We start from the raw sequence: 23,141 nt of genomic DNA on the forward strand, positions 1-23,141 counted from the left end.
AGGAGGCCCAGAGGAGAGGGAAGCTGGGCAAAGGGGATGGCAGACTTCCAGCCTGGCCTTGTCCAACCCTTGGGCCTTGAGGGGGAACTCTTAGGGATCAGGACTCTGATCCAGGCAAAGCTCCAGGGAGCAGGTCTGATGCCAAGGCAGATGTGAAGCTGAAAAATGCAAAATCCCTCATCCTGGGCCTTTTGTGAAAGTAGAATCAGCCTCAGATGAGCGCCTTCTAGGTGAACAGAAGGAATGGAGAGTTTATGGGTCACAGTCTGCTGATGAGGCCATGATGTGACCACAGTGTGGTCCTGGGCAGGCCCCTTCTCTTCTCTGGATTGACATTTCTTACCTGCAAAGGTCGGGAAGGGGGTGGAAGGTTGAAGCATATGGTTGCCGAAGTCTTTCTTGGTCCTCCTTTAAGGGAGAGGGTCACATGGTGGGAGTCATGCAAGGAGAGAGGTGGGGAGACCTTAGTGGTGGGCTTGGCTTCTCTGGAATCCCCAATCTTTATAAAGTTTTGACTCTGCAGGGTCATAGAAGCCACACACACACACCCCACCCCACCTGCACGCACACGCATACACACACACACACACACACACACACACCATACTTTGTAAATCTACAGACAGAGAAGGTGACGACAGAGGTAGGTGGCATCCACAGGTAACCTTTTCCCTTCCTCCCCATACTCTTTTTTTTTTTTTTTTTAGTTAACAGATGATAAAACTGAGGTTCTAGTTTGGGATTTCCAGAGTTCGGGACTTCCCGGCCCCCTCGGCTGCTCCAGCTCAGCTGTCCCAGGACGCTCCCCTCCTCACCCCCACCCTCGGAGCCGCAGGGGAGCACAGGCCGGGACTCCCAGGGGACCTCCGCTGTCGGGGCGGTCCCTCTGCACGGCGCCGCCCAGCCGGGTGGTCCGTCAGGTCCCCTGGTAGCTGCGGCGCACTCTCCGGGGAGCCGGCGATCGAGGGCGGAGGCAAGGAGGGAGCGACCGCCGCTGGGAGGGGTGCTGGCGCGAGCTCGCGCGCTGTGTATGGTCTATCGGAGGCAGCTGACCTTTGAGGAGGAAATCGCTGCTCTCTGCTCCTTCCTGTAGTAACAGCCGCCGCCGCCGCCGCCGTCAAGAGCCGTCAGGAACCGTCAGGAGCCCGAGCCGGGAGCAGCAGCCGCAGGCGCTCCGCAGCACCAGGTGGGTGGGTCGGCGTGGCGTCGCCCTTGGCGCGTGGATAGGGAATGTAGGCTGCAGTCGCGTCCCTGGAACCCAGCACCCTAGAGTCCCCCCCCCCCCCTCCCGGCCTGACACGGGACAAGCATCCGTCCGGGCTTCGAATGGGAGCTTCAGAGGGATCAGGGACAAGGAACCCGTGCAGGTGTTAGCCAGGGGTGGACACACTCGGTGGACACAGACGCTGTCAGACTCCACCTAGAGCGGGCAGACACTGGAGTGCACCCCAGGGCTGCTCCAAAGACAGTCGACCTCTTAGTCCTCTCCCTGACAGTCCCAGACACGTGCCTGAGGAGACTTGGACCTCGAGTGGCTGAGTCGTCGCATTGACTTAACTTTTGGGTTGGAACAGCTTCGCTTCCCAGAAATTGAGAGTGTGGGTCCGAGGCTGGGTGGGAAGAATTTTTGCAGTCGTTTCTAGTCGGGGGACTGTGGGCCTCTGTCTCTTAAGTTTCTCTTTCGGTTTGTAGACCCCCTTTCCTTTAGTCTGGGGATGTCTCGATGGGGGTGAGGGGACAGGAAGAGAGGAGGGCATCTGCCTGTCCAGATCTCCACCCCCAGCCTCGAGGGTTCCTTGTTGGAAGGAAAGGGTGGCCATCTCTCTTCCCGCACAGGAAAGCGTGCCTGGGGTGAGGGGAGGAGCCTGAGCTCACCGCAGTCCTTAGGTTCTTTGGTGGCACTGGAGGGCACAGGCAGGCCAGAAACCTCTGCGGAACAAACGACTTACCTTCTCCCCTAGGTGAACAGCCATGGCGGGCTGGATTCAGGCCCAGCAGCTGCAGGGAGATGCGCTACGCCAGATGCAAGTACTGTATGGGCAGCATTTCCCCATAGAGGTCCGGCACTACCTGGCCCAGTGGATCGAGAGCCAGCCATGGTAGGTGTCCCATGCCCTGAACCCTTCACCTTCAGAGTGGGTCCCTGCTATCCAGGCCAAGGGTCTCCTCTTTGTGGTTTGGTATGACTCTGATTCTATCTGTCCTTGTGCGGAAGGGGTGGTGTCCCTGGGAAAGGGGAAGAGGGAAATGGGAGCTACCGAAGGGAGACTTTTCTAGACGTTGATGCACAGCCGCCAGGAGCAAGTCTTGTGGGACTTGAACACCCTGAATCACTCTTGGTGCTTGATCTCCTCAGTACGGTTTTTCTCTCCTTGTTCTGTCCCAAGGGATGCCATTGACTTGGACAATCCCCAGGATCGAGGCCAGGCCACCCAGCTCCTGGAGGGCCTGGTGCAGGAGCTGCAGAAGAAGGCAGAGCACCAGGTGGGGGAAGATGGGTTTTTGCTGAAGATCAAGCTGGGGCACTATGCCACGCAGCTCCAGGTGGGTGTGAATGCCTGCCTTCTGCCCCCTTAAGCTTTCCCTTCCAGCATCAGAACCCCTGGGATTTTTACTGGCTTGGCCACTGAGTCACCATGTGACCAAAAGCTTACTGGCAACTTTTCTTCAATTTCCCCCACCCCCTCTTTCTAAGTCAGACCTGTCAGATTCCTTTAACATATTACAAAGCAAGGGGGTGGGAGTGTGGGGGGAGGGAGAAGGACGGTGTTTCCAGGAGGGTGGGGGGTGGAAGGGGTGAAGCAGCCCTGTGGACAGATGAGGCAGTGGCACTGGAAACAAACGAGTCAGGTGGAGTCCTTCGCAGGAGAACGGAAGCCTGGCAGGCAGAGTCCAGAAAGGAGGGGATAAGGCAAGCAGACATTCCCCTCGGGGCTCATTTAGAGGCAAGAGAGCTGCTGAAGAGAAGGAGCATTGCCCTGAGCAAGAGTGGGATAAAAGACTTTGAATTAAAGGCTTAGAAAGAAAAAGTAACCCCCCTTTCAATGGAGGGGGGCAGGGATTTTATGGCAGCAGGAAAGGGGTGTGGGTGGCAGTCACGGTCAAGCATTTATTGGAACTCACTTGTATTTCTTAGAGAACCCCTCTGCATCCAAACAGCGGGGTACAGGGGAAATAAAAGCTCATCCTAGAAAAAGGAAGAAACAGCAGAAGCCTGAAGGGAAGCAAAATAGGAACCCAGGGCCAGGTGCCTAGTGGAAAGTACCTTGATGTTGACATCAGATGCCCCGAGTCTCTCTCTCTCTCTCTCTCTCTCTCTCTCTCTCTCTCTCTCTCTCTCTCTCTCTCTCTCTCTCTCACACACACACACACACACACACACACACACACACACACACACACATACACACTTGCCTCAGGACACATGCCTAGCCTATCTGAACATCGATTTTCCCATCCATGACATGAGAACAGTTCTGAGTTTTTGTCGTAGGATTTCCATGCTTCAGAGAGTCAAAGTTGGGGGGAGGTTGGGTATGCTTTGTGTTTAGAATATGAGTTTCTAAGTCACTATAAGCCTAGTAAGAAGTTCTGGGAGGGGAAGAAAGGCAAAGGAGAGTTGGAGGTGTCTGATAATCCTGGGGCTTCCTGGGAAAAGCTGGGGCTGAGGGAGAGGGAGGGTTGGGAATGGTCAGAACCAGGTGGCCATTGGTGGTTCCTGTTGTCTCCTTTCAGAACACCTATGACCGCTGCCCCATGGAGCTGGTCCGCTGCATCCGGCACATTCTGTACAATGAACAGAGGCTGGTCCGAGAGGCCAACAACGTGAGTGTCTGTAGGCATGGGAGAGATGTTGGAGAGCCATCCATATGACTTCCTCTCTAGACCCCACCATGTTTATGTGGAGCACACAAAAGAGATCAAACACAGAGGCAGGTGTGAGAGACAGTATATTTCAGGCTGTGGCCAGAGAGACCCCTGGGGCCAGTTCCTGGCTCTCTAAGCTTCTGTTTCTTCTTTTCTTTCATTCCCTTCTCTTTCTCCTCCTTTCTTAAAAATAAGACTTACCTCATGTTTAACTGTGTGTGTGTGTGTGTATGCCGGTGTCCTTGGAAACCAGAGGCATCAGATGCCCTGGAGCTATAGGCAGTTGTGAATGTCTGGTATGGGTGCTGGGAACCAAATTCGGGTCCTCTGCAAGAACAGTATTCATGCTCAGTATACTGAGCCATCTTCAGCCTCTCTTTCTTTCTTTTCTCCCTTCTTTCTTTTCTGGCTTCTAATGATGAAACCCAGGGCGTTGAACATGCTAAGCAAGTGCTCTCAAGATGCATCCCCAGCTGCCACTGTTGTAAAATGGGTACAGTAGTAGTACTTGCATCATAAGATCATCATGAGGATTAAAAGAAATTGTGTGCAGGCTAAGGATGGACAAGAAGAGGAAACTTTAAACACACACACACACACACACACACACACACACACACGCAAATAAATATTTAAAATAAAATAAAATTTTTGCCGGGGGTATCATGTACCTTTACTCCTAGCACTTGGGAGGCAGAGGCAGGTGGATCTGTGATTTCGAGGCCAACCTGGTCTACAGAGTTCCAGGACAGCCAGGGCTACACAGAGAAACACTGACTTGAAAAACCAATAAACAAAAATAAATAAATAATTGAAAATAGAATAAAAACTAAAACAGAGCAGTTTCCAGCTAGAAGGAGTCCCAGTGAAGTCAGGACTGAAGAAGCTGAGTGCTGAAGAGAAGACATGGGGCCCCTGACAGGGGTGTGTCCTAAGGGGGCAGCGAAGGAAAGATGGAGGGAGGACTTTTGTATCCCAAAGTAACAACAGTGTATGTTGGGATGGGAAGGTGTTGGTGATGCCTTCTAGTTGGAGCGCAGCTGGAAAGCAGAGAACCAAATGAGGAGTCCCAATAGGCAAGGAGTCAGGAGCCAAGCGCTGCATCTTCCAGGCCTGTTCTGCATTCCTGAATTGTTGGAACTGCCCACACAAAAGAACTGAGCTGGGTTAAGAAACACACATTCACAACGTGGGGTTGAAGCACATATCTCAGGAGGATCTGCTGCCAGAATGCTCCAGGCTGATGGCAACTTGAGTGCAAAGGCCCTGAGGCGGGCACATGCTGGGTTGAAGGAATCGGCAGATGCAGAAAGTGCACATACCTGCTGTGCTTTGGCCACAGGGAAGCTGGGAGAATGCAGGCAGAGGCCACATGCCAGGCTGACTAAAGGAGTTTGGATTTTATTTTAAGCACACTTACTTGGAAAGTCCCTGACCACATGGTCCCCTCTCAACCAGATGTTCTAGGAATGGCAAGATGCAAAGAGGCATTCTTGGTGTCTCTCCTGTCACTTTATTTTGGGCGTCTCCAGGATGCACATCCCCAACCCCTCCCACCTCCCCAACCCCTCCCACTCACCCCCCCCCCCCATGAGAGGTTTGCCTCCTCCCCTCCCTCCAGCGGTGAGTGAAGACACAAAGGCTATGCAAGTCCCCAGCACTCAGTACAATCAGTGGTGTTGGGTCAGTAGATAACTATGGAATAAGGAGGTGCATCATCCTTAGGAGGAAGATCACCCATGGGACACCCGGCACGTGTTCAGTTGGAGTTTCTCTAAAGGAAATGTGATGGGCTCTTCCAACATTCTCAAGTGTAAAACCAGATCGGAAACAGAAATTTCTGCCTCAGAGTCTCCATTATTTGCCACATCACTTATTTCTCATCTCTCTTCCCTTTCTACTATTGACTATCCTCTGACCCTCCTTCTGAGCCTGGATTTGGAGTTTGGGGTGTCTAGTGTTGGTGCTCCCCAGAAACTCAGGCTTTCTCCCCTCTTTTCTGTCTGGCACACTGCTCCTGTCACTTCCACTCAATCCATTCTGTCCCCAGTGCAGCTCCCCTGCCGGTGTCCTGGTTGACGCCATGTCCCAGAAGCACCTTCAGATCAACCAGACATTTGAGGAGCTGCGCCTGATCACACAGGACACGGAGAACGAGCTGAAGAAGCTGCAGCAGACCCAGGAGTACTTCATCATCCAGTATCAGGAGAGCCTGCGCATTCAAGGTGAGGCCGCATCACGGGCCAGGATGCCATGAGCATCTTTCGGGCGGAGGGGAGAAGCACTCTGTGATCTCCAGCAGGAGAGGAAGCTCGCCATCCCTTAGGCACTTTGTCCAAAGCCTCGTAAGAATCATCATGGCTTCTAGGGGCTTTGAACCTCTGCTGTGGTCTAGGCTCTAAGCTAAGCCCTTTGCAAGCATAATACAAGGTAACCTCACAAGGAACCTGCAGAGGGCATAGCTTGGTGTCCCTGGGTTTTTTGTTTGTTTTTGTTTTTGTTTTTGTTTTTGTTTTGTTTTGTTTGTCTGTTTTTTGAGACAGGGTTTCTCTGTGTAGTTTTGGTGCCTGTTCTGGATCTTGCTCTGTAGACCAGGCTGGCCTCGAACTCGCAGAGATCTGCCTGTCTCTGCCTCTCGAGTGCTGGGACTGAAGGCATGCGCCACCTGTTTTACAAGGGAAGTTTAAAGAGAACAAATAACTTGACCAAGGTTGCCTGTAAGTTGCAGAGTCAGAGCTTAACTAGAGATAGGTCATGAAACCCCTGCATCTTCCTAACCGAGAGACTCCGCCTAGTCTTAGGCAGTCAGTGAAATGTGAGTGAGTCAAAGGACATGGACCAACTGGGCCTTAACCAGAAAGAGCACTTGCCATGGAGTCCACTGGTTGGGCGGGCTGAGGAGAGCTAGAATATCAGTTTTGCCCCTCGCTGAGGTTCTGGGGGGACCTGGCTCTGGAGGTGAGGTGACTGTAGAATTTCTGCTATCTCCTAGCCCTGTGGTTTGTCAATGGCTGCCACAATAAGGGTGTGGGGAAGGAAAAATTATCTCAGATTCAATTAGCTCCAGGTACAATTTGAGTTGTCTGGAGATTGACTCTAGGGATAGGCTGACTCCGAGTTCCAGCGAGAACAGGCAGGGCTGTACTGCCTTTTCCTGTGCCTTTATCCTTGTTTCTTAGAGACTTAAATATCAATTTTAGTCCCTTTATATGCATTGAGATATATAAACGTACAATCAAAACCCAACTACATATACATATATATATATATACTTATCTATATAAAATATTATATCTGTCTCAGAAACTGAAAGAGTGATTTTAATTTTGTTGAGACAAGGTCTTGCTATGTAGCCCTGGCTAACCTAGAACTCACTCTGTAGACCAGGCTAGACTGGAAATCACAGAGATCCACCTGCCTCTGCTCCCAGAGTGCTGGGATTAAAGGCGTGGGAAGCCCTGGCTAACCTAGAACTCACTCTGTAGACCAGGCTAGACTGGAAATCACAGAGATCCACCTGCCTCTGCTCCCAGAGTGCTGGGATTAAAGGCGTGGGAAGAGTAAATTTTATGCTCTCTCTATGTATATTTTTCAAAGATATAATCTTCCTCTACAAACTGCTTTATGATACCCTGTGCTTTTGAAGACGGTGTGTGTTCATACTGTTCACTTTGAAATATCTCTAATCTCTCTCATGATTAATCCCATTACCTGCGTTTTGTTTAGAAATGCATCGTTTGATTTCCATCTGTCTACTATGTGTAGATATTGCACTTTTTACTGGCTTTGATGCTATCTTTTCACTGGACTCTACAGTGACTAGAGAACATGTTCTGTATGTTCTCGGAGCTTACCAGTTTATTGAGACTTCGTTATAGCCCAGTATTTGTATGCTCTGTCTTGGGGAATACGTCTTGTGTGCTTGAAAAGAATGTGTCTTCTATGGCTGTCTCCTTAAACAGACACAACAAATTCGATAATGTTAACATAAAAGGAAAATAAAGAAAAAATGCCCTATAATATATTTTAAAGTCAACGTTAGTGAGTAGAACAGAAGTAGCTTTCAGATAGTCATGTGCTGGTCAGCAGTGGAACACGGTTATGATGTTACATACCACATAGCCTAAGTATGTAGTGAGCCAGGACATCTAGCTCGTGAAGTGTTCTGATAGCCACACAATGACAAATCCCCCAATGATGCATTTCTCAGAATGTATCCACATCCTTAAGCTACTCATGGTTATATTTGCAAATGTCTTTCATGTTAGCCTTGATAAAAGATAGCTGTGTGTTGCTTTCAATCTGTGGTAATGTCGTGTAGCCTCTGGAAAATTCCACTGTACACTTGTTAGCTATCAAGAGTGAAGAGTCAGGGCTGGGGATGTGGCTCAGTTGGTAGAGTGCTTGCCCAGTATGATGAGGTCCTGGGTTCAATTTGTATAAATTGAACATGGTGGCCCATACCTGTAAGTCCAGTAATTGGGTGATGGAGAGGGAAGGATCAGAAGTTCAAAGTCACCCTCATAGGAAGTTCAGGGCCAGCCTGGGCTAAATCACATCCTGTTTAAAAAACAAAAGGATAGAAGATTCAAGCTTGATGGTGCATACCCGTAATCTCAGCCTGGGGTCAGAGAAGGGCTTGAGGAAAGAGGATAAGGAGTTTAAAGAGCCTGGGCTCCACAGTGGAACCACATGCACCACTCAAAAAAACAGGACAGGGTAAATATGGCCAAAATACATTATATACGTGTGTAAAATTATCAAAGAGAAAACCAAAATTATTTTAAAACAAGAAAATTAAAAGGCCATTATTACTCCCAATCACAAAGTTACCAGTTAAAATCCAAGATTTATTTGCAACGATGTCCCTTAGGACATATAACACTGATAATGTACAGTAAGGAAACTCAAAAATTTTGTGAACAAATTTTTTGTTGTTGTGTTGTTATATTTTCAATATGCAATTTGACAAGTTAAGAAATTTCAAATAGCTGAGTGGTGGTGGTGGTGGTGGTGGTGGTGGCGGCGGCGGCGGCGGCGGCGGCGCACGCCTTTGATCCCAGCATGCGGGAGGCAGAGGCAGGTGGATCTCTGTGAGTTTGAGGCCAGATTGGGCTACAGAGTGAGTTCCAGGAAAGGCACCAAAGCTACACAGAGAAACCCTGTCTCCGGAAAAAAAAGAGAGGGAGAGAGAGAGAGAGAGAGAGAGAGAGAGAGAGAGAGAGAGAGAGATTTCAAATAAAAGACCAAACAAAAACTATGGCAAGGCAAAAGTCTTATGACTTTACGAAAAATGTTTTCCCTTTGTGGGTCTTTTCTGAGGGTCTCAGGTACTCACCAAGGGTTCCTTAGATGACTCTTTGCCTCTTTGAGAACCATTGATCTTGGTCTTTTGATTTTTTAAAAATTACATTTATTTATTTATTTATTTATTGTGTGTGTTCATGAATGCATATGTACACGTTTGTGGGCACATGCATATCACTGCGGTCAGAGAACTGTTTGCTGGAGCTGACTCTCTTCTTTTATGTGGGTCCTTGGGATTGAACTCAGGTCATAGTGCTTGTCAGAAAGGACCTTTACCCACAGACTACCTCATCAGGTTGATCCTTTTTTTTTTTTTAAATCCTTTTATTTAAAAAGAAAAAAAAATTGTAGCTGACTGTTCAGCAGCTCCTAAAAGAGAGGCATCAAAATACCCTGCTGTGATTATGCACCTGGCTACTTCTATAATGCTTTTGTAGCATTTCCTTTATGAATTTTTAAATTTTTAGACACATTTGTGATTAGTATGTTTTCTGGTCAATCATTCTGATGCTTCTGAAATGTTTTTCTTTTTTCTTTCTTTAGGCTTTTGAGACAGAATTGTGCTATATAGCCCAGACTGGCTTTGAACTCATGATCCTTTTGTCTTAGCCTTCCAAGTGCCTGGATTACAAATGTGCTTTGTCATGCCCATTTCTTTCTGGCTCTCTTTTAGTATTTGTTTTATTTTTATTCATGTGTGTGTGTGTCTGTGTGAGCTGAAAGTACAGGCAGCTGAGAGCAAGGACATGGATTCTGGGAACCAAATTGGGATCCTCTGGAAGAACAGTAAGAGCTCTTAATTGCTGAGTATCTATCACGCCTTAAAACAACAACAACAACAACAAACAAACAAACAAACAAACAACAACACAGTATCTCACTATGTAGTCTTGACTGTCCTGGAACTCACTTTGTAGACCAGGCTGGCCTTGAACTCAGAGATCCACCTACCTCTGCTTCCCAAGTGCTGGGATTAAAGGCATGGGCCACCACTTCCAGTTTATCATGCTCATTCTTAAATCTTTTTTTACTTCCTTCCTTCTTTTCTTCTGTGTGTGTGAGCATGTGAGCATGTGAGCATGGGTGCCCATGTGTGTTTCTCTATGTGGAGGCCAGAGGTGACAGCTAATGTCATTCTTCGTTTTTCTCCACTGTAATTTTGGAGCTCTGAGCTTCAGAGATCCTCCTTCTCTGCCTCCTGCACCCGCCCCCCACTCCATGGAACTGGGGTTTCGGGTGAGCACCCTCATTCTGGGCTTTTATTATGTCGGTGCTGGGGATGCTAACTCAACCCCTTACGTTTGCAAGTAAACGCCTGACTCACCGAGCTATTTCACTGGTCCCTTAGCCATGCTTTTAAAAAATTTATGATATCTCAAGAACGGTTGTAACACAAAAAGGTTTTGTAATATAGACAGCATCCTTTGAGTGTTGTTTTGTATTTTTTCTATTTTATTTTTCAACTCAGGCAGGCCTCAGCCTCACTGTGGAACTGACAGTGACCCTGAACTCCTAGTTCTCCTGCCTCAACCTCCCAAGCGCTGGGGATTCCAGGCATGTACCACCTAGCAGCTACCAACAATCCATTTTTAATAGAGCTGTTTCCATTGGCTGTGTACAGGTCTAGCTTTGGATTCTGGGTGATGTTTGCATCCATGTGTATGTGGTGTCATTTTGTCCTTTTTATCCTGCTCAATATTGTACACACAGAAGGTTGGGAATGTAGTTCAGTAAAAGAACATTTGGCTGGCTTACATAGAGGCCCGGATTTGATCTCCAGCACTACACAAAACACAAAGTACTGATCTGTTTGCAGAAGGGGAGACCCAGTTCCTCCAGGGGAGCCAATAGTTGTCATGGATCTTTTGGCCTCCATCCCAGAAACCTGTGCAAATGGCCAGGAGAGACCTAAATGGAACCTTGAAGGGGAAATCTGGGCCAGGGTATTGGCCCTCCTGTGTTCAGCAGGATGTTCTGAATTGGGCAGTCCTCCTTCTGCCTACCACACTGCAGGAAGATGGGAACCATATCCCTGAATTATAGTTGTGGGCTTGTCCTGGCTGGCTCATGTTGCTTTTGTCTGTCCCAGCTTGGGTGTCCCTGGGGCAAGGACCAGGTCAGTGTGACATGTTCTCAGAGGCCAGCCAGGAACTTGAATAAGATGTGCCAGTCTGTACAGTTTCTTGACTAGACCCGAGTAAGGATTCAGGGCAGCTCAAGGGCCACTGAAGATAGTGATAAATGCCAGCATTCAGGGTCTTTTTAATGTGGGACAAGGGAGGGTTGCCGGCAGTGGGATTAGACAGGCAGCTTCAACCTTGAATGTGTTTAATGCTGAGCTGAGCTGAGCTGAGTTTGCGTTCCCTACACGACTCTGATGCACCCGGGATTTCTTCTTGAATGTTAAAAAGGTGCTGAGCTGAGGGATGAGGATGTGGCTCGGCTGGGGGAGTACTTGCCTAACATGCAGGAAGTCACTCAATTCCCAGTACCACATCTGATTGAATATGGTAGCCTTCATCTGTGGTCCCAGCACTTTCAAAGGAAGAGTCAGGGGAATAAATGTTCAAGATCATCCCCAGCCACACAGCGACTTTGAGGCCATCCTCAGCGTCATGATCTGTATCAACACCCACCCCCTGACACAACCCACACAAGTACACACACACACACACACACACACACACACACACACACACACGGGCACACACATGGGTAAGGGTATCATGGCCTCACTCACCACCTGTTCCTGCCACTCATAGGCTTCCCAGGAGCTGGTGGTGAGACACTGACACCTCTCACCTTGTTCCTTATGAGAATCTTGCTGATGGTATCCCAGGGGACCCTGGAAATCCTTGTGTCTGTCTGTCCATCTGTCTCTTCTTCCGTCTTAGTTGAGTGCTCAGCTGAGCTCATGGTGACCCACCCTGGTCAGGCATCATGGGCACTGCGCAGTCCCGGATTCATTGCTCCTGAGCAAACTGCTGAACTGAAGGGACGAATGGATGAGATGAAAGAGCCAGGGCCTCTCTCAGGGATGGGGCTGAGGAGGGCTTGTCTCTGTGACTGTCATTTCTAATTGTTGCCTAGCCACCGATTAGGACCAAACTGCATAGATCTTACATGCAACAGTCACTTCTCAAGAAAAAAAAAAGTATCATTTTTTCAATCTCCATAATAGCCTGCTCTGTGAGTGTCAGGATTCTCTCCCCTTTACAAATGGGGAAACTGAGGGACAGGAAAGCAAGGTATTTGCCTAGCTTCATCCAGCTTTTAAACAGCAGGACCACTTGTACCCATCTCCACGCCCTGTGACAGCCACGTGGGGCAGGCAAGGGCCACCACACTGGACTATCTCCTCTTCATTCTGGACACCCATTCCCACTGCTCAGGGGAGATTCACTCGGGAGGCTTGTGAGCAGTTCTGAGGGGACACCACTGGGCACTCATGCCTGGTAGGAACCCTGACTTGTCATCGATGGAATGAATGTCCGACTCTGGGGAAGCTCACTCCAGAGTATGTGAGTGCAGATCTTCTCGGGTCCCTGATGGCCACAAGAGATGATGGTGGTGGGTGTCCTGTCCCCTCCTCCAGCTCAGTTTGCCCAGCTGGCCCAGCTGAACCCCCAGGAGCGCATGAGCCGGGAGACAGCCCTGCAGCAGAAGCAAGTGTCCCTGGAGACCTGGCTGCAGCGAGAGGCACAGACACTGCAGCAGTACCGTGTGGTCAGTGGGTCCTGTGTCCCTCTGCCCCGGGAGGGCGCTCTGTCACCTGAGAGTCGGGGCACCAGGTCGGGGACAGAGATGAGAACAGGCCCCATCTTTGCTGGGGTGCATGTGAGGTGGAGCAGGTGGAGAGGGTAGGGCCAAGCCCTGGGTGCTAGGCCAGGGCCCGTGGGCTGCTCCCCGGGACCCAGGAGGCTGCTGTGCCCTCCCGCAGGAGCTGGCTGAAAAGCACCAGAAAACCCTGCAGCTGCTTCGGAAACAACAGACCATCATCCTGGACGATGAGCTGATCCAGTGGAAGCGGCGGCAGCAGCTGGCCGGGAACGGGGGTCCCCCCGAGGGCAGCCTGGACGTGCTACAGTCCTGGTGAGGGCGAGAGGTGGGCAGGGTGGGTGGGGGCTTGGGCAGTGGCGCCAGCTGCCTCTTCTGTCCCTGTGTTGGCCTGAGCAGCAGATTCCCACTGTCTGTGACAGTTCTCACTTATCAGTCAGTGTCTTGGCTCCTGATGGGACTTGGCTCCTCAGTCCCGTGCCACCTCCCCCAAGGGGTAGTGGTGCCTTGGAATGGACAAGGCTACTCTTGAGCTGGTTGGTTCCAAGTTGGGGCCACCCTGTCTGTCCTCTGCTTTTGGAAAATGGGACTCTACTGTGCCTGTGCAGGGTAGCGGTGGGCAATGCCAGCACCTTGGGTGGGGGTGTGGCTTTGTTGGGAGGAAGTGTCATGTGGCCTCTTCCCCTGGCCTGTGCTGGAACAGAAGCCACTGTCCCTCTGAGGGCCCTGGGCTCCTTGCAGGTGTGAGAAGCTGGCCGAGATCATCTGGCAGAACCGGCAGCAGATCCGCAGGGCCGAGCACCTCTGCCAGCAGCTGCCCATCCCAGGCCCCGTGGAGGAGATGCTAGCCGAGGTCAATGCCACCATCACAGACATCATCTCAGCCCTGGTCACCAGGTGACTGCTGCCTCCCGGCCATGCTCAGAGAGTCGTGGCAGTTCCTGGGGGTGGCCATGTTGAGGCCCAGGAGCTGTCCCAACCCAGAGCTCTGCCTCAGTCCTCTTCCACCCTCCCCCACCCACTGTGGCTCCAGGGGCTCTGCTGCTGTGGCTGTCCTGGCCCAGTGTGTGTTGGGGACACTGCAGGAAGCACCGTGGTGTCCAGCCTCCCTCACACCTGTCTCCAACCCCCCATGCCCTCCCGGGAACAGAGGCCAGGCCCCTCCTCCTCTGCCTGTCTGCCTTCTCCTAGTAGACCCCACAGGCAGGTCCTCCCACCCCAGCTGGCCTCCCAGCTCTCTCCCCTGAGCCAGCACCTGGTCAACTGTCTGGTCACTTGTGCCCCCTGCAGCACATTCATCATCGAGAAGCAACCTCCCCAGGTCCTGAAGACCCAGACCAAGTTCGCAGCCACCGTGCGCCTGCTGGTGGGTGGGAAGCTGAATGTGCACATGAACCCGCCGCAGGTGAAGGCGACCATCATCAGTGAGCAGCAGGCCAAGTCCCTGCTCAAGAATGAGAACACCCGCAAGTGAGTATGACTGCCCCTCCCTCCCGGGTTTGGGTCCTGTTTCTTCTGCTCGGGTCGGGCCTGTGTGGTGGTTTAGCCCAACCCTCAACCCTTCCAGGCATTCTTGTGTCCCTGGTTCTCCGTAGTACACCCCTCTGAGTGCTTTCCCAGCCTTGCCCGTGTCTGACCCCTAGTAGGGCAGCCAACATTGAACTGCACGTGGTCCGGTCATTTGTGCTGAGCAGTGGGTACACTGCTGTGATCCAAAGAGAACTTGCCTCTCCCCTAACCAGACCACTGGCCTGCAGAGCACACCGCGCTCCATGAGCAGTGTTTGCTGGCACAGCTGTGTGCCATACAGGCACACACGTACAGGGGCTCGTGTTGCTGGTGGTAGAAGTTGATATTTAGAGCCTGGAGTGGATGGGTTAGCACATCCTTGTATTTTCAGTTCTTGGGAGGTGGAGGCGGGAGGATCAAGAGTTCAAAGTCACCCTCAGCTCCATAGTCAGTTTGAGGCCTGCTTGGACAAAAAGAGACTCTGTCAAAAAAATAATAATAAAAAATAAAAACAAAACAAAACAGAAACCTATGACAAAGTCAGCCAGGCATGGTGGTGTCCACCTTGATCCCAGTCTTGGGAGGCAGAGTCAGGTAGATCTCTGTGAGTTTAAAGCCAGCCTGATCTACATAGTTTCAGGCCAGCCAGGGCTACATAATGAGACTCTGTCTTAAAATAAATAAATAAATAAATAAATAAATAAATAACAATAACAAAAACAATAACAATAACAAAAAAATCACCCAAGAGTCCTATCAGGGCAGCAGTTGGATAGGGAATTGCTGGTGCTGGGGTTGGAGAGAAAGGTTTGTTTGTTTGCTTGCTTGCTTGTTTGTTTGTCTCTCAGGAAGAACCCCCATGTTGAGCTGTAAGAGTGTAGAGAGGCACACGAGGTCCTGAAAAAGCTATCCATGTAATGCTTGAATGTGTGAATGGAGTGATGCAGGAGGCTTGTCTCATCTCTGATGGTCCCATTAAAAACATGTCTCCCAGACCCAGAGATGTCAGCACGAAGCCCTGGGTTTAGACCCTGGCACCACACTGTGGAGCTGGGCTTCCCTCTCTTTACAGTGAGTGCAGCGGCGAGATCCTGAACAACTGCTGTGTCATGGAGTATCACCAGGCCACTGGCACCCTCAGCGCCCACTTCAGAAACATGGTGAGGCCAAGTCTGCCTTGGAGGAGAGGTCTGCCCAGGGCAGGGACTTGGTGGCCATTTATCTCTGTCTCATACTGGTCTTCCGCTGCTTCGTAGTCACTGAAAAGAATCAAGCGCGCTGATAGGCGTGGTGCGGAGTCTGTGACGGAGGAGAAGTTCACGGTCCTGTTTGAGTCCCAGTTCAGTGTCGGGAGCAATGAGCTGGTGTTCCAGGTGAAGGTGAGCCTCCGGCCACTCCATTCCCGAGGGCCAACCAGCTTAGTGAAGGGATCTGCCCAAGCTTGCCTGGCTCCTGTGGGAAAGCTGCAGACTGAGCTGGGTGTGATGTATATTCCTGTAAGCCCAGAAGTTAGGAGCTAAACAGGAGAATCACAAATTCAGGGCCAGCCTGAGCTACCAAGGAAAATCATGTCCCAAAAAGCCATCGAGCAGGGGCTGGAAGGCTGGAGAAATGGCTCAGTGGTTAAGAGCACAGACCCAGAGGACCCAAGTTCAATTTCCAGCACCCACATGGCATCTCACAACCTTCTATAACTCCAATTCCAGGGAATCCAGTGCCCTCTTCTGACCTCTACGGGCAGTGCACAAATGTGGGGCACATACATGCATGTAGACAAAACACCTGTACACATAAAATAATTTTTTTTGAAAGGGAGCTGGATGTTTCAGCAGCACTTAAGAGCATTTGCTATTCTTGCAGAGGACCCAGGTTCTGTTCTCAGTACCTACACGAGACGGCTTGCAACCACCTTTTCAAAACAAGCAAAATGTAGAGCTTCCAAGATGGCCTAGCTGGTGCAATCTCTTGCTGTACAAGCCTGACGTCCTGAATTTGAGACTTGGAACCCAGTAGATGGGGAAAATAGCCTCCTGAAATAGCTGTCCTTTGATATCCCCCCCACACTTATAATAATAATAAATAATTTAGGAAGCAGACTAGAAATCTATCTCAGTTGGTAAAATGTCTGCCTAGCATGCAGGAAGCCCTAGGTTTGATTCCCAGCACCATATAAAACCAGGAATAGTGGTACACACCTGTAACTCAGAGGTATAGGCAGGAGAATCAGAAGTTCAAAGTCATCCTCAGTTACATAGGGAGTTCAAGGCCAGCCTGGGATACATGGGACCCTGTTTACAAAACAACACAACAACAAAAAGCGTATGTAATATAATGCAGTAAAAATACCACAGGGCTCGGAGTCCTCTTGCCTCTTGCAATGCCCTGAGAATTCACTTTGATTCTGCAGGTACCCATTTGCTGTGTTCATCGCCATTTTACTTGGGCGATAGGCTAAGAAGAAATTTATCCTCAGGGTTCTCTGTTTTTGTTTTAGAGCAAAGTCTTGTTCTATAGCCTAGATTAGCCTTGACTTCTGGTCAAGATGCCTCCATCTTCCAAGCACTGGGATCCAGGTGTGAGCTGGCAAGCCGAGCTCATGTGGCTCGGGTTTTGCTTACACTTAGAGCTGTTGGGAAGGGCTTGTGGCTGAATGGTGGGTGTGTGATAAGGGTTCGGAGCCTTGCTTATGCAGAGGGCATACTGTGTTGAAACCCTCCAGCTCTCCCTCTGTGACTTCCACAGACCCTGTCCCTCCCTGTGGTTGTCATCGTTCATGGCAGCCAGGACCACAACGCTACTGCCACCGTGCTGTGGGACAACGCCTTTGCTGAGCCCGTGAGTTTTCCCCCTTGGCCCTCAGGCCCTAGACCCGTCCTTAGGTTAGTCAACTCCATAGGCCCCAGAGCTGCGCTGGACAGTGAGGTGGGCAGGGTCAAGTGAATGCCTGTCTGCTGGTCTGGACTAAGGCCCTGGCTAGGTTTCAGGACTCGGAATTGACTGGTTTCTCCAAGGAATCGGGCTGGGTTCTGGGCCTGGTCTTTGCTTTCCTTTTGCCCTATGGCTGGGGTCCCACGGTCTGGGCCTTTGCTTCTGCTGGACCCCACTATGGACCCCTTCCCTTCTGCCTTTCTTTACCCTTTGTGTTTGTTTATTCTTTCTGGATGATTCTCAGCCCTTTCTGTCCCTTAGTCTCTGCATATCTCATGTGCGCGCGTGCGCATGTGTGCATGTGTGTGTGTGCGCGCGCGTGCGTGCGTGCGTGCGTGCGTGCGTGTGTGTATTTATATGTGAACATTTCCGGCCTCCTCAACCTGCCTTCTCTTCTTCTCTCCCTCTCAGGGCAGGGTACCGTTTGCCGTGCCTGACAAGGTGCTGTGGCCGCAGCTGTGTGAAGCGCTCAACATGAAATTCAAGGCCGAAGTGCAGAGCAACCGCGGCCTGACCAAGGAGAACCTGGTGTTCCTGGCCCAGAAACTGTTCAACAGCAGCAGCAGCCACCTCGAGGACTACAACAGCATGTCGGTGTCCTGGTCCCAGTTCAACCGGGTGAGCGGCTGGCTGCCAGCTACCATCAGGGTCCTGTCACGCTTTCTCTTATCTTGAAGTCAGGCTACCAGCATCTGACCCTCGACCCCAACCACACTCCCTATAGTCAGGAGAGGTTGGCTCTCAGACCACAAGAGTGCAAGCAGGGGACACGAGGCATCATGTCCAGTCGCGGGAGCCAAAGAAGGACGAGAGGACCCCTGAGTGGGGATCCACTCGTGGGCTTTTCACTCATTTTTAGGCCTTGTCTGTTCTTTGTTCTTCAGTTTCCTCATCTAGGTGTCAAAGGGCAGGGCAAGGATGACCTTGACGGGTCTTTCCAGTTTAGACAAGTCTTGATATCCTCTATCCCTGCTCACAGGATTGCCTCATGTGTGTGGGACTTGTGTAGGGGGGTGTCAGTGCACGGCCTGCTGAGGAACAGGCATGGTGGGAGCTGAGGGCACCGACTCCTGGGCTGCTGTGACTTGGGGTGTCCTGGGGCTCACAGGAGAACTTGCCAGGCTGGAACTACACCTTCTGGCAGTGGTTTGATGGGGTGATGGAGGTCCTGAAGAAACATCATAAGCCCCACTGGAATGATGGGTGAGGAGCAGGGCCCTGGGGCCAGCAGGCGGGGAGAGGGCTCTGGGAATGGTGTCAGCTTACCCAGCAATGACACCAAATGTACCACGCACCCAGGGCCATCTTAGGCTTTGTGAACAAGCAACAGGCCCATGACCTGCTCATCAACAAGCCAGATGGGACCTTCCTGCTGAGATTCAGCGATTCCGAGATCGGAGGCATCACCATTGCCTGGAAGTTTGACTCTCGTGAGTTCCCATCTCCTCACCCTACACCCAACCAACCCCCTGCTCTGTCTTCCATTTCCTCACTCCCATATCCATGACGCCCCTGTCCTTAGCAGTCACCCACTTTCAGGAGAGGCAGACCTGAGCTCAAGGTATGGGGGTCATGGGAAGGGAAATGGCACCTCTTCCCTTCACTTTCGGTCTTCAAGAACCTAAAACCACTGACTCCACAGACGTCAGACACCTGGTGAGTTCCTGCAGCCTCACGTCACCCACACCTCTTCCACGCGCAGTCTGCTGAGTATAATGTTCCAGATGAGCTGCCCTGCATGGAGGAGCAGGAAGGCTAGGGTTGCAGTGCATGCTGGGAAAGGCTCTGCTCCTTCACAGCAGTCCTTCCTAAAACCCCACAGCCACGATCCTCTTGTGAGGGCAGCTTGTGGAATGACTTGTCCCTTTCACAGCGGACCGAAACCTCTGGAATCTGAAGCCGTTCACCACCAGAGATTTCTCCATACGGTCCCTGGCTGACCGGCTCGGGGACCTGAGCTACCTCATCTATGTGTTCCCAGACCGACCCAAGGATGAGGTCTTTGCCAAGTACTACACTCCTGTACTTGGTGAGTCCTGCTGCCAGGAAGGCCAGGCAGGGGCATCTCCTCTGTGGGCTTTGGGTCTCAGCATGGAGGATTTCAAGGCTCACACTCAAGGAGAGAAAGTGAAACCTGCCCCCCCCCCCACTTGTTACTCTGCTGAGTAGAAAGCTAAGTTCTCAGTTCTACATCCACAGAAAAGAGCCAGAATTGTTGAGGGAGAAGCAGGGGTCATTCCTCTCTAGTCAGCAGCTCTCACCACTCCCCCCCACCCCAAACCCACCCCGAGTTAAATAGAGGAGAAAGATGGACGGGCTCTCCTTTCCTATCTGTCTGTTGGTGGGGTTTGCATCTTGCTCGTGCCTTTTCCTTGGCAGGCATGCAAATGGCCGGCAAAGAAACCAGGAGAGGGTGGGGGTAGGATGGAAGGCAAGGGTCTCAGTGGCCCTCTGGCTGGATCCATCAGTGGGGGGTTATCGGAAGACCTCGGGAACTCTCATCCCTGAGAAAGCTCCAGGGCGGTGTGGGCAGGGCCTGATGGCATGTTGTTCTCTGTTCCCCCGGCCACTCCTGCAGCAAAAGCAGTTGACGGGTACGTGAAGCCGCAGATCAAGCAAGTGGTTCCCGAGTAAGTGTCCAGAGCCCAATTCCGGGTCTCCTATTGCCTTTTTTTGTTTATTTGTTTGTTTTGTTTTGTTTTTTGTTTTTTGAGACAGGGTTTTTCTGTGTAGTTTTGGTGCCTGTCCTCAATCTAGCTCTGTAGACCAGGCTGGCCTCGAACTCACAGAGATCCATCTGGCTCTGCCTCCCAGTGCTGGGATTAAAGGCGTGCGCCACCACTGCCTGACCTCCTATTGCCTCTTTATCCTTTGCTAGCTCTTCCTCTGATACTAGGAAATGTGGCTTAGCCCCTGAGAAGGAAAGACTCCCTGTACTGGAATGGTACCGAGGACTCCATGGAAAGCCTGAGCCCCAGAGACCAGTGGGGACACTTTGACCAGAAGCGCCTCTCTTGGTCTCCCCGGTCTCTCTGGCCACTGAGACTGTGTTCTGCTTCCTTTCACAGGTTTATCAACGCATCTGCAGATGCTGGAGCCAGCGCCACCTACATGGACCAGGCCCCCTCCCCAGTAGTGTGCCCCCCTGCTCACTACAACATGTACCCACAGAAGTAGGTCCTGTTTTCACAGGGGTCCATGGGGAGGAACTGGGGCTTGGCCTCAGGCTGGATCCCTGGAGGACTGAAGGACAAAGGAATCCAGAGGTCCCCTGGATTTGACTCCATCTAGCCTAGGCCCAGGGTCTAGCCTGGCCCAAGTGAAAGGAAAGTCAGCCAGGAAAACACACAGGGCATTTTGAAGCTAAACAACCAGGGTCCTGTCCTCATTCGGGTGCAGTCTATGTGATCCTGAGAAAGTTTTCACGGATGCACGGTTCTGTGGGGTGTAAACTAGAGGTGACAGGTGTTCCTGCCCCATGGAATTGAGATGAGATGAGATGGCGCCATAAAATTTTTCCGTATACAGTTGTCAGAGGGCTTGAGACAGCGTCACCACTGTTGGGACAGTGTCACCACTGTTGGGGTGGTTGTAAGGTGAGAGCAGAAGGGAGTGTTGAGTCCTCTCTAAGCGACAGTAGCCTAGGCTGGATGGCTGGGATTAGGGAGGCAGCACGTTATGGTCAGACCACCACACGTGTGGAAATCACAGAGAGATTCTTTGAGTTTTAAAGTGGTGTGTGTGTGTGTGTGTGTGTGTGTGTGTGTGTGTGTATACCTGTGGGGGCCGGAACAGGGCATCGGACTTCTTGCAGCTGGAATGACAGGCAATTGTGAACTGCCTGTATTTGTAAGTTTTAAAAATATATGTGGGGGTGGGTGATAACTTGTGTGAATCAGTTCTCTCCTTCCACCACGTGGGTTCCGGGATTGAACTCAAGTCACCCGGCTTGATTTGTTGACAAGGGTCACTGAGCCATATCACCAGCTTCTGGTCTGTTGTTGTTGTTGTTCTTAGGATTTACGTATATGGTATATATCCATGTGTTTATGTGGCTCTGTACATATGTGCTTGTGTGAGCGCACGTATGTGGAGGCCAGAGGTCAACATCAGATACATATCTCCGTTACTTTCCACCTTCTTTTCTGATTCTGTCTTTTTGTGAACCTGAAACTCATCCATTTGTTTAAGCTCGCTGGCCCAGGAGTCCCAAAGAGGCTCCTGTCTCTGCCTGCCCCACCCCCCAGGGCTGGGGTTACAGACACGCACTGCCACACCCAGCTTTTTATGTGGGCGCTGCAGATCTTAACTCGGGTCCTCGTGCTTGCGAAGCAGTCTGCTCACTAAGCCAGCCTCCTTTTAAAGTTCTTCCTAGCAACGTGCGTGGTGTGAAATGCTGTCACACGATGTCATTGGCTCTGACGCTGTTTTCTTTTATTTTAAAGACAGGGTCTATGTAGCCCTGGCTGGTCTGGAACTCACTATGTAGTCCAGGCTGGAACTCACAGGGATCCACCTGCCTCTGCCTTACACGTGAATGCTGCGATTAAAAGCCTGCACCTCTACACCCAGCCAAGACCTAGATTCTGATCCTAGCTGCAGATGGCCTAGAACAAGCTTCCTTATTCCTAATGCTCACCTTAAGGTGGTCTGAGGATTAGTGTTAAGTAGCCAAACACTACCACAGTGGGTTGGTGGACAGTGTGGTAGTATATGTAAGTGAAGGACGTCACAGGTGACTGGCAGAACCCGCTGGCCAATCACCTTGTCTTACAGAAGAGTACAGGTGAGGGAAAATGAACTCCTTGAGATCATGATATGAAGCACGAGATACAAGTGGTGGTAGGCTGTCTTCCCAGGAGCCAGTGACTACTGTCCAGCCTGGTGGGAGTTCCAGCCAGAGTGCTACGGGTCCTGTCCTTATGAGACTCCGGTCTTTGTGAGGAGCAGACCGGGGGGGATTAGAGCCAAGAGACCTACCAGTTTCCTCAACATTCCTCTCTTTGCTAGCCCCGACCCTGGCCTCGACCAAGATGGAGAATTTGACCTGGATGAGTCCATGGATGTTGCCAGACACGTGGAGGAACTTTTACGCCGGCCCATCGACAGTCTCGACCCCCGCCTCTCCCCACCTGCCGGCCTCTTCACCTCTGCCAGAGGCTCCCTGTCCTGAACGCTGGGACGCCACGCTTCTCTTGGAAAACTACCTTCAATGTGAAGAGCCCATGTCAGTTGTGACTGTAGTATCTCTGTACATACCGACAGCTTTGCACGTGCGTGTGTGTTGGTGTCATGAGCAGTGGCAGTACAACCTTGCCCACACAGTTCTGGGTCTGTGGCTAACACAGTGGCGGCCCTTTTGTTCAGGCCTCACGGGCCCCCTGGGTCTATCGCGAAAGAGCTGGACCTACCTATCATTCCAGACAAACCTATTTCTCCTGTGTCCTTTATCAGTTCGATAGCTATTTAAGTGAAATAATTCTAGAAAAGGAAGGGAGGCCGGTTTAGGCAACTGAGTTGGAGTTTTACTCCTGAGCTAGAGACTTCACCCATGCTGGTGTGCACCTGTCCTCATGCACGTGGCAGCCTACTTGGTAACCTCCATCCAGAGGGAGATTGGGGTTCACTCCTAGTAACACATTAGACTTGAGTGACTATGGGCTTACAGACTTTGTGAATCCCCAGTGTGCCTCGGCTGCAGCCATGAACACAGCAGCCCTGGGTTAATTTGAGTCAGGGCTACCAGAGCTGAG

At 51.1% G+C, this 23,141-nt stretch overlaps 1 protein-coding gene across 1 annotated transcript; it reads left to right on the top strand.

Annotated features, from left to right (window-relative positions):
- The first annotated feature begins 1,058 nt into the window (after positions 1-1,058).
- On the top strand, positions 1,059-22,680 carry LOC131917742 (signal transducer and activator of transcription 5A). The gene is made up of 19 exons (XM_059271800.1): positions 1,059-1,186; positions 1,962-2,099; positions 2,388-2,544; positions 3,736-3,825; positions 5,918-6,092; positions 12,770-12,900; positions 13,115-13,266; positions 13,693-13,848; positions 14,242-14,421; positions 15,533-15,620; positions 15,717-15,839; positions 17,203-17,295; positions 17,800-18,006; positions 18,497-18,591; positions 18,688-18,818; positions 19,262-19,417; positions 19,967-20,018; positions 20,457-20,561; positions 22,399-22,680. The coding sequence occupies exons 2-19, from the start codon at positions 1,972-1,974 to the stop codon at positions 22,559-22,561; spliced, it is 2,382 nt and encodes a 793-aa protein (XP_059127783.1). The 5' UTR covers positions 1,059-1,186; positions 1,962-1,971; the 3' UTR covers positions 22,562-22,680.
- The last annotated feature ends 461 nt before the right edge of the window (positions 22,681-23,141 follow it).

The sequence above is a fragment of the Peromyscus eremicus genome, chromosome 8a (genome assembly GCF_949786415.1).
Source record: "Peromyscus eremicus chromosome 8a, PerEre_H2_v1, whole genome shotgun sequence".
NCBI classification, from domain to species: domain Eukaryota; kingdom Metazoa; phylum Chordata; class Mammalia; order Rodentia; family Cricetidae; genus Peromyscus; species Peromyscus eremicus.